The sequence below is a fragment of the Ictalurus punctatus genome, chromosome 7, assembly GCF_001660625.3.
Source record: "Ictalurus punctatus breed USDA103 chromosome 7, Coco_2.0, whole genome shotgun sequence".
Classification (NCBI taxonomy): domain Eukaryota; kingdom Metazoa; phylum Chordata; class Actinopteri; order Siluriformes; family Ictaluridae; genus Ictalurus; species Ictalurus punctatus.
This window is the reverse complement of record NC_030422.2, coordinates 21,636,055-21,650,099: the sequence shown is the minus strand read 5'-3', so window position 1 is coordinate 21,650,099 and position 14,045 is coordinate 21,636,055. Positions and strand designations below refer to the sequence as shown.

General features: G+C 36.7%; 2 protein-coding genes across 9 annotated transcripts in view; both read right to left on the bottom strand.

Moving 5' to 3' along the window:
- The window catches only part of arhgap36 (Rho GTPase activating protein 36), a 42,499-nt gene extending 32,951 nt beyond the window's left edge, over positions 1 to 9,548 (bottom strand). The window contains exon 1 of one of the 3 annotated variants that reach the window (XM_017471479.3): positions 9,071 to 9,548. In XM_017471479.3, the coding sequence (XP_017326968.1) occupies positions 9,071 to 9,160 (90 nt within the window). In that variant the 5' untranslated portion in view covers positions 9,161 to 9,548. The remainder of the gene's footprint in view (positions 1 to 9,070) is intronic. The other 2 variants (XM_017471478.3, XM_047156848.2) reach the window with 2 other exon arrangements.
- Positions 9,549 to 10,670: 1,122 nt separating this feature from the next.
- nhsl2 (NHS-like 2) overlaps positions 10,671 to 14,045 on the bottom strand; it is an 86,650-nt gene continuing 83,275 nt past the window's right edge. For all 6 annotated transcript variants that reach the window (XM_053681414.1, XM_053681415.1, XM_047156844.2 and 3 more), the window contains one exon: positions 10,671 to 13,913. In XM_053681414.1, coding sequence (XP_053537389.1) covers positions 13,598 to 13,913 — 316 coding nt within the window. In that variant the 3' untranslated portion in view covers positions 10,671 to 13,597. The remainder of the gene's footprint in view (positions 13,914 to 14,045) is intronic.

Genomic DNA, 14,045 nt, shown 5'->3' with positions numbered 1-14,045 from the left:
GATCGACTTCACAGGAAGCTGTCAAACTAAATGTAAAACTGAGCTAACTGAGAACATTATCAGAATGTTATGTAATGTATTCTACAGGATAGGCTGGAAGATTACAGAAATAACCATCCTGTAATACTCACACCACATAGCTACCCAGTTAATTGAAAAAAAAAAAAACCTGACATTATGAAAATGTATATGATACCAGCAAAATGTTTGCATAAAGGAATGTTACCTGTATCAATGTTACCTGAAAAGAAAGCTCTCAGAAGATCCAGAAAACTTGATAGGTTTAATCCTCTAAGAACGAAAATTTCCCTGTAATGTTATGTCCGTAATTTGCTCTACTAACCTAGAATTGTTAGCTGGGGAGTCTTGTGAGAAGTGCGAGGTATGAAAGGTGATATGTCTTGCACTTGCATAACCAAGACCTCTAAAGTCTTTCTTATCTCTGTCAGAGACCTGAACTTCAGACTCAAATATTGCCCTATCGTTCTCTCTTAAAATATTCAAGCAGCCAGAAAATCCTTTAATGCTGAAGACCGACTTGAGATTTCTTTCTCACTGGCTTCGAAAACACAATGTGTACCTGTTGCAATTATTACTCCTGTAAAGTCCTTACTCGAACTGATGTATTCCATTTTTTACAAAATCAGATCAGTTTTTTATGGCCTTCAAAGGCTTCGCCACACCCCAAAAAGGGTGTTAAAAGAAAAGAACTGCAAGAAGAACCCTACAACAAGTGGATCCACGTGATCACATAAAACAAAAGGTGACCACTGTCGCAGTGGGTGGATACATTTTCCATGAATGTGTAAATGATTGCATCTGATCATATAATGGAAGAAATACTACTCAGCTTCATGTGTTTGACCCTTGACCCCACATCTAAGTTCCTTTTATCCTGTTTTGGCCACAATAGACTTGAATCAGGGGAATAGGTGACTCATACACACTAAATATTCCACAATAATGGAATGTAAACAAAATATTCAGACAGCATTAAAATGTCTTTTTTAAATTATTTATTTAATGTTTTTTTAAGCCACAGGCACATTTCAGGATGATCTATTTCTAATTATAAAACCAAATTGTTCATGTAAAAACCTATAATGTTCAAGCAATCGTGTTTATTAAGCTAAACATTTGTAAAGGATATAAATGCCTATAAGCAACAGCTACTAAAGGTGGTGTCAATTAGAGACTCGTGGCTAACAGGCAGACCTCTGTCTCTATTATGTTGGTTTTCCACTGTCTTTGATCAGACCACATCACTCCAAAGCAAGGAAAATGAGAGCAAGAAACGTTCCACATGGACTTGGGCCAAACCTGGAATGTCATAACTTTCAGAAAACAATAAGACTTATGGTATGTTCCAGAGACTAAGAGGGTCTTCATCTTTAGGGAATTCTCGCCATCCATCATTGAGTCAGGAGGAGCTTTTGATGGGTTGGACTTAGACACAAGGCCTGGATTGTATTAGAAGAAATAAATCAATATGTCAACTCACACTGTGCCTTCCTACTGCAGTTCCATCTATCTATAAATGCTGCCGTTATCCTGAGTAAGAACCAGCTTGTGTTTAAACAATAATATTGTGGTTACGCAGTAAAAGCTGAAATTGTTCACAACATAGAAAGAGGGCAACTTTCACCAGCGCCACGCCTATAACTCCAGATAGACTGTGCTGCCCTCTTCAGGGTAATATGAGCGAGTGACCAAGGTATAAGGCACCATCTGCTTTACAGTACAGATTTTTCTCAGAAATAATTAAACCAGACATACAGTCTGCTTTTGTTTTTCATATTATCTTAAGAAAACTTAAGAATTTTTTTTTAAAAAAGAAAAGAAAAGCGGTTATGTTCATTCACTCTTTAAACTCAGAGAACTCATCAGCAGGTCCAAACTTGCATTCCTTCCTCTTCTGACGACACACCGTTTCTATTAGTTTTGCTGTAGTTACTGAATAATTCGTAGTAGGTACAGATTAACTTCCTTGATGATGAATACAGTGTGAGTTGAAAGGATTAATAGATATGTGTCAAGGGATATGTGAGGATTCTACCATCAGAAAACAAGATACCATTCATGCAGCACAATTACCATTCATTCAAGATACCATTCATGCATCCACACCACAGTTAATCTGAACCAGTAAAATAACACAGATAATCCCACAATGTGCAGCACAAACCACAGACCCAGGCTGATTAATAAAACCCTCTCATCATAAACACACACAACATCAGAATAAACAATGGCTTTGGTGTACGCAGCACAACATCCTCATGTGAAAAGGAAGCGGTGATCAAAAACAGAAAACATTTCAGTGATTGAATGATTGGTGTATATTCATAAATATATATACAGTATAAAATAAGGTTGAAAAAAAATATTCTAAACACAGGTCAAATGTCCTTCACAACAACCTACAGTATGTGCATCCATTATAAATTTTAGTCTAAACATTAGTAAGTAGTAAGTAAGTAATTTTTTATTTATATAGCATATCTAATCACAGTAAAGCTGACCAAAGTGCTGAACAGAGTAAGAAAAAGTGCAATAGAAAACAAAATAAAACCAAATCGAGACAGAGAATAGTAATAATTCTACATTCATTCAAGCTGAACATTTTCACTCCTATGTAATATTTGAAATATTCCATGAGTCATGTATTAAACAGGAATTTGCATAAGACAGATTTCCTGAAGTTCATGGGAAGAAGAATTTATTATTATTATTATTATTATTATTATTATTATTATTATTATTATTATTATTAGTAGTAGTAGTAGTAGTAGTAGTAGTAGTAGTAGTAGCATTGTTGTTGATGTTGTTGTATTAAATTATTAATATTTAATACATTTAAAAACACAAGATAATAATTAGAAAGTAATTAGCATGTTATTAGCATGGACACTGATCAATGACACTTTGCATATTAGCAAATTTTATCCTAGAAAATTCACCCCTGTTCAGCGAAATGTAGCCATTGTAAGCAAAGAAACCTTGTAGAAAATGAGACGGTTGTAGTAAAATGCATGTTTTCTTAGATTCAATGTTGAATATAATGGTTTTTAATTGGGTAAATGGCACTGCACTCATGAAATCACCTGTTTTGCAGTGTCTCTGCAGAACATGTGGGCTAAGCAGTGAGTGAATGAATCTACTACTGTTTTTCCTCTTACGAAGCACACAATGTGCACACAGAGCTTTTACACAGAGCTTAATCAGTCTGGATTAAAAGGAAGTACACTAATGATTTTTTTTTTTTCAAATGAACATCTGTTCTGCAAATCAAAACACGTATCTTTTTGCCAATAGATTCTACTGCATGCATGGATATTGGCAAACAGCATGCATACAGTGAAATAAACAAAGCAACTGTTACATATCTGTATATTTTTGTATGCTTAATACTCAAGTAGGAAATGAAAAGCTATAGTGCAATTAAACATAAACGCTGGATTTGACATCTAGCTCTGACTCATAGACACTGCTCTGAATATAGTATCATGTGGTTGTAATATAGTGCTAGATGACTACTGATTGCTGAAGTTTTGTCCATATGGAACCTTATTGAATAAAGTACCAGAACTGCAATTTTGTCCAAAAATATCTAACATGAAAAAACACATTTATTCCTTAAACTATTATTTATTTATTTATTTATTTATTTATTTATTTATTTATTTATTTGTAGAATCTACCCGGATCAGCCATAACATTAAAACCACCTGCCTAATATTGTGCAGGTTCTATATATATATATATATATATATATATATATATATATATATATATATATATATATATATATATATTTACATTTATTCCAATTTACATGTGGAATAAACCAGTTCGGTCAAAATATGTTGGGCATGGGCGTTATATGTCAAAGTTTAATAAGGCACAAATTTATATCTAATTTTACTAATCTAACAAATCTGATATTTGTCTGATATAAGATTGAGTTGCATTAGGCTTTGCAAAAACAAGAGATGCTCTGACTGCACCCATGGGTAAAATCAGTGTAATAAATATCTTTCTGTGTCCTAAATAAAGTCATATCTATTTAGTGTACATAATGTACACACAATTTAGATGCCTGTTTTGGCTATAAAGCATATTTCTAACTTTACAAAAAAGATGCTCTCATCTCAGATCCGTCTCAGGATTGACACGACTGCACAGATGTGAATGTCTGCACAGGTGATTGGCTGCACAGAGGTGAACGTCTAAACAGAGGTGAATGTCTGCACAGATGAATGTCTGCACAGGGGTGAATGTCTGTGCAGGTGAATGTCTACACAAAGGTGAATGTCTGCACAGGGGTGAATGTCTGTGCAGGTGAATGTCTACACAAAGGTGAATGTCTGCACAGGGGTGAATGTCTATGCAGGTGAATGTCTACACAAAGGTGAATGTCTGCACAGGGGTGAATGTCTGTGCAGGTGAATGTCTACACAAAGGTGAATGTCTGCACAGGGGTGAATGTCTATGCAGGTGAATGTCTATGCACGTGAATGTCTGCACAGGTGAATGTCTACACAAAGGTGAATGTCTGCACAGGTGAATGTCTACACAAAGGTGAATGTCTGCACAGGGGTGAATGTCTATGCAGGTGAATGTCTGCACAGGTGATTGTCTACACAAAGGTGAATGTTTGCACAGGTGAATGTCTACACAAAAGTGAGTGTCTGCACAGGGGTGAATGTCTATGCAGATGAATGTTTGCTTAGGTGAATATCTACACAAAGGTGAATGTCTGCACAGGGGTGAATGTCTGCACAGGTGAATGTTTGCACAGGTGAATGTCTGCACAGGAGTGAATGTCTATGTAGGTGAATGTTTGCTTAAGTGAATGTCTATGCAGGTGAATGTTTGCACAGGTGAATGTTTGTACAGGTGAATTGCCCACTTGTTATAAGAAATATAAAACACATGGAAGGAGTTAATGTTCTGTCTTCTCCAACCCTCCCTAAAGAGAAACCTTGTTTGTTTTCGTTTTTCTCCATTTTCATTATATCATCACTCTGTTCCTCCAAACTTCCCTAGAGGTTGTGGAAAGGAAATACTATTTACCAAAACAGGCACAGGGATGCTATGATTCTCTAAACAGGACATTCCCCACCCATGTTTGTGGATTTTTTTTTGCTTCCTTTTTTCTGCTTGCCATTCATACGTGACCTCTCACAGGTCTCATGACAACACCGTAAAAAATTTCTTGACTTGTTCTCATTCGCTGGTTCTTCCTTCCGCTGTGATTTAGGCTTATCTGCCCAAACATCATCTGTCTAGACAAATCAATTTAAAGAAGTTGCTGGGTGCTGAACATGCTTTTATGCTGATTTCTCTTGCTCTCTGCTCGCTTGCCAAAATTGTTTCACCTCTGAACTCCTACAAATACCTCATCCCCTAAGCTTCCAATATAAAATGAGAATGAATCCTCTCACTCAATATTTTCATGAGTTGGAAAAGTTTCAAGTCTACCAGAACAGCTGAGAACATTGAGTTTTGTACCAATACTAGCATCTGCATTTGGCATCTTTGAGCTGGAAAATATTCCAGCGGTCTTAAGCTTCCCTCTGCTAATTCCCCAAATCATGGACAGAAACCGCCTGAGGTCTGATCATTCACATTCTTTAATGCGGCCTTTAATATAAAAGCAGGATCTCAGAAATACTCACAAATCCCCGTGTTTGTATTAGTTCTAATTAAAATCATAGTTAAAGCTGTATTAGACAGTGCGCTGAAGGGCTTTAATGTTCTCAAAACTCCACATAAGCTTGACTCAGTTGAAGGGCATAGAGAGAAAATTAGCATAATAAATCTGATGATATTTTAACACGCAGTTACAGATATAGTGATGAAAATGGACCTGTTTTAGGCTTGTGAGATATCAGTATTGCCCTTGTGGGAGTTCAGAAAGCTTTGATGAACCTTCTTATACAACAGAACTGCTGCATTCTTCACTCCGATAGGTCAGAAGGTATTTTCTATAAGAGTAGTTCTGACAGTAGTGTCAGCTGTAAGAAATTCACAGGTTTATATTAATGCACTCGTTCTGGTACATTATTGTTTCTAGAGTAACAGTTCATTTACTGGTACTTGTCTGATTGATGCTCAACATAATCTAAACCTAATAGCAAACAGATCATTTTATTTAAATAAGCAAAAGTCTTCAGGATGGAGGGCTTTTCTGTTTCTCATGAAAAATTATATTTTTTTCACTTATAAACTTCAAGAGAGAGAGAGAGCGGGTGAAGGGATGCCTATCTATAGCAGCTATAAGGTACCATAAATTATAACAGGAACTAACTTGTCTCACAGATGTTCCACAACATTAAATATAATTGCAAATGGATAAAACATAATTGACTCCTTTTTTAATTAATGATAAACATGATCACTGGTAAAAATGATGCAGTGTAAGAGAAATAAAACATATTAGGGCATGCAGTTATAGGAAAATAATCAACTTCCTGGATGGTAATACTGTGGCGCGACTATGGTTCACATGGTAGAGCGGGTTGTCCACTAATCGTAGGGTAGGCGCTTTGACACTTCGGCCCATGTGACTCCATATGCCGAAGTGTCCTTGGGCAAGACACTGAACCCCAAATTGCTCCCGATGGCAAGCTATGATGCTATGTGTATGAGAACCAGTGTATAGTGCTTTGGAACCACTAAGGTTAAAAAAGTGCTATATAAGTGCAGACCATTAATTCTTCACATATCCCATTGTTGAATATTTTCTTATAACAGTGCACTGCAAACTGTTTTATTATTTACCTATGATTTAATAGCTGTATTTTTTTTAACGGGGAATCAGTCATTTATTATATAGAAAACAGAACATAGTACATTTGCTTGTTTTAATTAGAAATGCATTTCCACTATGTTGTCATGTAAATAAGGAATAAAAACTTCACAGTGTACTTAGTCTAAGCCTTTAACCGGCACATCAAGGAAAGTTCTAAAGCGCCAACAAATAAGGACTCACAGATAGATAGACCCATTACTTTACAGCTTTTCACCAGAAGGCCATTACCTAAAGTTTTTGTATGTTATTTTTCAACAGGAATATGTGCATATATCCATCCATTCATCCATCTTCTATACCGCTTATCCTTCCTTCAGGGTCACGGGGAAACCTGGAGCCTATCCCAGGTAGCATCGGGCACAAGGCGGGATACACCCTGGACAGGGTGCCAATCCATCGCAGGGCACAATCACTTACACATTCCCACACCCATTCATACACTATGGACACTTTGGACATGCCAATCAGCCTACCATGCATGTCTTTGGACTGGGGGAGGAAACCGGAGTACCTGGAGGAAACCCCCTATATATATATATATATATATATATATATATATATATATATATATATATATATATATATATATATATATATATATATATATATTTTGCATGTAAACAAATTTATGCTCAACACATGTCTGAATTTCACCAGTACAGTTTTCCAGATGTAATCCTGATATGGCTGTGCAGTGACAGTGCCATAAAACACTCAGTGAAAAGAGTAAGAATACAGCACATTCCAACCCACACATATATGCTTTGAATTAATCACTTAATAAATTTAAAAGGAAAAAAAATATATTGTTGATTTAAATAGTGAGTCATGCGCTGTGTTACTCGCCAAACAGGCACAGCAGTTCAGACCTGAACGATCCTTATGTAATTTGTATCCATTTAGGACATTTTGTTTCTTACATAAACTGTTTGTGCTCAATTAAAAGTTCAGAGGAAGCAGCAGGATCCTGAATTCTTGAGGACACAACAACATGATGAGCAAAATGGACGCACATAACACAGACTTTACACCTGGCAATGCAAAATGCTGCCTTAGTGTTACAAAACAGCCACAAATAAAGCTAATGGCAACAAATAAGACAACAGTCATACTTTCCCCTGTGACATGTGGTCTTAATTATATTGTGCTTCATCCAACATGTTGAGCAATACCCTCCTGAACCAGATGTTTGAACAACTTCCACTTCACAATCCTGGTGAGAATTAAACTCCCGGCGAATTTCTTATTCTGATTGTATTATTTCTATCTTAGGAGTCTGAGAGGATTTTTAAGAACCATTCGAGTGGACTATATGTGACTGTATAAGTGATATATATATATATATATATATATATATATATATATATATATATATATATATATATATATATATATATATATATATATATATATATATATATATATAATGGGACTGGAGCTAGGCAGACATGCCAGAACTTTGCATGCAGATGTTTGAAAATTTACAGCTGTGTTCTTGTTCTTTTCTCATGAATTCTCATCAAACCCGTTTTCGAAAAAAAAATCTTTCAAAAAAATCGAGTACACTTACAAAACACAGAACCAGTGACTCAATCACAAACAACGCACTTTTAATTGTACATAACGTCATGATTTAGTAACATTCATCAATGCCTCAATGCGTCAATACCTAAAATCATAAAGTCAGCTGCTGAAGTTCAGTGCCAGAAACCGCATGTTTTATAGCATGCTTGTGTTTGGCTCAGTTACAGACAAAAGGCTGACTTATCTCTGATCTCTAAAGTGCATCCATTCTGTTTATACTGACATTAAAGCTTAAAGAGTTGATAATGAACCTGACTCAGGATCAGCTACTACATGATGAGTCATGTGCCAGTGTTATAAACTCATAGAAGTTGAAGTCATTGATTACACGTTGCAGTTTCTTAACAAGTGCTCATATAACAAAAAATTACTTATTTGTTCAATTTTGTTCTTTTTTTTTTGTTATGTCACTAATAGAAATCAGTACATCATCGAAAATGATCATCTTATCTGTGTTTCTAAACAGGAATGTATAATTAATGTTCAAATAATGATCAAATAAGAAACACGAAGCACCAGTAAATTAGGTGTAATACTGTATGGTCCTACTAAAACCAAGTCTTGCCCAGACACGAGCGATAAAGACACGATAAAGACTGATAAGGTCTGGCTGTTATGAGTAGTGAAATGACATTAAACCACTGTATACTGCATACAGTAATAACTCACCACATAATAAAACTGCAGTTCCTGCCGCACAGGCTCCTCAGGCTGCATCACTGTAGATGAGGCTCCATGAGATCCCAAAAATAAAACCATTCCACCTCAGCAGCACAGACTGCCATCAAGCATTTAAACCACAGATGAAAATCCACTTTTCTTGCTTCTGTGCCCACCACCTGGAAGGGTCAGACTCAGACATCCGGTGTGAAGTAGGACCCCATGAGCACAGACATGCCTGACCTAGGGACTATCAAAGACTAGGAGTCCATCAGAACATCCTCCGTGTGGCTGTGTATCTGTAAAGTGATAGCAGGCTTTCCTCTGCAGGGCGCTCTGTGCACATGTGTGTGTGTGTGTGTGTGTGTGTGTGTGTGTGTGTGTGTGTGTGTGTGTGTGTGTGTGTGTTTGTGTGTGTGTGTGTTCCACTTTGATAAAATATGGGCCTCTAACGTGCAGCAGTGCACTGTGCTTGTCAGAAACAGGAAACGCTCGGCTGATGGCACAGGGCTCAGCTTGCTCTGAAGCAGAAGTCGTCAGCACATGGACCAACCAGGGATTCTTTCTCCATTCCCTCCCCTTTCCAAAGCATAACACAGACGGCTCTAAGGTTACAAAGGAAGCTGAAAACACAGATTTGAGTTCTAGTAACTTCGGGGATAACTTCTTAATGCCATTTTGTGTTTGTTTCGTTCACCTTATCTGGGCAGTATTGTACATGAGCTATTATTATTTTTAGGGAAAATGAATCATTAGCAAAAAAAGTGTTGCTCTCTTAAAAGTATGCATTACCGATGCATATCTAACAGAATCACACAATAAAAAAATGCAGGGGTGTTTGCTAAACATGTCATATATTCACTACAAACAAAAGCAAGTGATGCTACTGCTACTGTACACTTTTCTGCATGAGGCCATGCATCTGGGCCTCATTCTGTAGAGCAGAGATTCTTCAGATTGTTTGTGGCCTTGGTGATGCTCTAATGTAGTTTCAGCCCACATGTATGCAACCCTATACTCCACAGGCCCAGAAACACACGCGCACACACACACACACACACACACACACACACACACACACACACACACACACACACACACACACATGTCCGTGTCAGGATCCTCCACTGACATAATTATTAATACAGCTAATTAATGTTATGCCTACACCAAATCTAACCCTAATCTTTTAGTTTATTTATTTATTCATTTATTGTTTCTGTTGTTGTTGTTTTGTTTATTTATTTTTGAATAAAGGCTGCTGTTTTTGTTGCCTACACTTGGCCCACACCAAGATATCCACAAGAGGGCAATGCAGTCCTAACTTTTCTGTCCAGGCACTATTACATAAACTATGAAATGAATAATTTTCCACTCTTCAGTGTTTTGAAAGAAAACAAAAGTCAATATTCTGAATACAGTTTTAATCTGATACTCATGTCAAACTCAGTAAAAGAACTTTTTTTTTTTACTATAATACAAACCTTAAATTGAATAAAACATATCAGAACTATTTGAATAATTGATAAATAACCTGCATCATCATACCTGTACATTGTCTTTCTGTCTCTAAATACCATTAACTAAAAATGAAGACTCCAAAAGAGTGTTTAAGCAAGAAAAATAATTTATTTATGTAACTTTTTTGTAGCACATAGGCAAGACATAGCTGCTTGAAGAGCTCACAGCTACATATCCTTACTGCTGGAGAGGGAGGTTCATAATATTCAGAATTTTTATATATGTCTTTCCAATGATAAAATAACAAAAATAGAATTCCCAGTACTTTCTTTCTTTCCCACCCAACTGATTTTGTCCCAAGCACAAGGGGCAAATAAAGCTTTTTTTTTTTTCAGAGAGTCAGCAAACTCTAAGCTGATCTTCAATAGCCTTAATAATCTTCTGTAATAGTCATCTCTGTGATAAAATTTGACAAAGCTGTATCTTAGAATTACATGTTATATACAGTGTATGTTTTTGAATTTGGCACTGGCTGAAAGTCATTTGTCGTGAGGTACATTTTAGGCATAGAGGGGGACGGATTGATGCCTAAAATGTTTTAAGTGCATGAGCGTCACTTTAAACACTCTGACCAATAGTTGCTGATCCGAAGCACAATGCTTTTGGAAACTAGACCCTGTAGGCTCTTAATTTCTCAATGTTTACTGTGCTCTCACTTTGTTGGGGTGTTTTTGGGATTCATCTCTCCTCTGTGTACAAACGTGAGCTCCTGTGGGTGTCATTAGACTAATGGGAAAGAGGCTACGATGGAGGAAGAAAGGAGGAAGAATACAGAAGTAAGAATATGTTTTCACTGTAGGCTGTCACATAAAGAAATCTGTAATTCCCATTCTGGTCTGTGTGGCAGAATGTACAGTCTACATCGTGTTTAGATTTCTGTGAAAACTCTCAGTGACTTAACACGTGGCTTCTAACAGTCTGTTTTATCCCCGTACATACTTTACTCTTTGTTTATCTAAGCATTTTGACTTTCTCGCTCCCTCTCCACCTTCCTCTGGAAATTTTGACACTATTATTGATGAAGAATTGATGCAGCACAGAGTACACAAGAGTAATGATGACCGTTAGAGTAGTATTCATAAAAAGACTAAAAGAAACTCTGGATATTTCTACAGAAGTGCATTACCAAGGCATTTAAAAACACAGGCTTGACGCCAGAGTACAAGGCAAACAAACACTGGTTGTCTTTTTTTTCCATTCACTAAATACTGAAAACAAGCTTCACTCACTATTTTAATGTAATATTTCATATTCTTTGTTATATTTAGATGCTATCAGAATACCTGAAGGACTTATATAATAATAATAATAATAATAATAATAATAATAATAATAATAATAATAATAATAATAATAAAATTATTTAATCTTCATCCTCAGTGTTCAGGAGAGTCAGAACACATTTTTTCCCCAGGTGTGCTTCCCCTCCTGGACTGCAGAGGGTGCTCTGGCTCAATAGCACCAGGTTTCTTCTGATTGGGAGCCAGAGATGCACAGTCACATGTGGGAGAAAATATTTGAAAGGAATGGGAAGGAACAAGTAGTCTTTGTGGGAAATGCTTTGCTCACCAAATGATTCTGTCTTTTTGTCTCCAAACATCTGATGTTGAGACTTACACAGGTCTCAGTTTCTTGTGATAGTCTCTGTCTATGCATAATACCATAGAAATAATTTTCTTTTTCTGCAGTGACATGGGCGATGACTATACAAAAAATACCAATAAAACACAGATAACTAAAGTAAACTGTTGAAATTTGTTCCTTCTTCCTGACATTCATAGGCTTTCACTGCTAATTTGCCTTAACTGGCAAAGAAGCAGCACATCCAGCCTTGATGCATAGTATGAAATGATCATATAGTGAATGACAAATACAACGTGGACATAGATAAAATGTTCAGGAACACATTATAGCTGCAGCTTTAAATTTGGGTATGTGGTGATTATAGCAGTCTACAGCACCACATCTCCCAAAGGTCTGGTCAAAAGGATATGGAGGTGACAATATGAAGTTCTCTTTTTTTAACCATTCGTAGTCCTTGGCAACTCCCTTCCTTGGTTCCTTGCATGTTAAACATGCAGACTTTTCATTCGTTAGCCAGAACAACAAACCCCTTGACAGGTTTTCCATACTAGACAACCAGGATCAAACACCCCATTAGGAGGATTTGAATCCTTCTGTCTATAGTCATTGAACATTTCTGTGTTCTTGCTTTCTTTGCTTTTTTTTTTTTTTTTGGTACTGTTCTCCTAATCTGTTCTGTGGTGGTTTTGGTTTTTCATTGTGTGTACATGCTACACATACACAACACTAATACCCACTGTGTACCACTACTGGCAGTGAGGGAAGAACTATCATTTAGATTCAGATGAAGTATATTGCATGAAGGTTGTCCATATTGTGACTTTAGTCCCAGTTTGTTGTAAACATGCTGGAAATAGGCAGTTTTCAAGAAAGTCACAAAAATTCTAAACGTATACTTAAATATTGTATATTTAGTTTTATTCTGGGTTAAATAAATCCCAGGAGGCTAAACTGGGCCTTTTATATCTTTTTTTTTTTTTGTTTTGGAAATAAACTACTTTTGTAAGTGCTTTTTAAGGGAATCTGATTTACATTTTCTATATAGAATTTTTCTCTTTCTGACTAGGACAATCATGCTTGTTGTGTGAACTCCATCCTAATCACAACAGAAATATTAATAGTCTTGTCTAGACTTGCAATAAGTCTGCATTTTAAAGGTGGGCATTGACAAATTGTCAGAGGAGTTAATATAACACATTCTCAGTGGTAAAATACAATGCTAACCCAACTATTTCAGAACCTCACATCAACACTGGGTTCCTTTCCTTTGATATGGACAGCACTCCACAGCAACATGACAAAAAGGTGAGACCCAGGGATCAAAACAACTCACTTCAGGCAGTGTAAGATCCTGGGAAGTAAAACCATTTAGATGTGCAGTGGAGCACTAACTGAAAATCAGCCATTACATTTGGTTGTCTACAAGTGGAATCACTGGTCTGGTAGAGCCATTTTTGATGGGTTGGTTCCAGCAGCATCCAGATCTGACTGAGAAAACTCAGTGACACGGCGAGCCAAAGGGTTTGTGCTCTTCAGCAGTTCCATGGCAGAGACCCGCGTTCCACTACTTGACTTAGTGCCCTTCTTCTGGAGAAGAGCCATGAAGTTCTCATTCCGAGAGTGTGACCTTGGAGTGCTGCCCAGTGTCAGTGTTCGAATGTCACTGCTGCTGCTTTTCACAGGTGACACAAGGCTCTGACGACTGCCAAAAGCTGGCTCCTTACGGCCAAGGACTTTCCGCTTCGATCTGGGTAAGAAAAATCCATTGTTAGATTATTTCTAAAAAAGCAGGTACAATGTTTTTTGTATTACTAAGGTATTGATGCTTTGTTATTAATGTTCGTTACGGTTGATTGCAGCTGATCAGTCAACAGGCAAT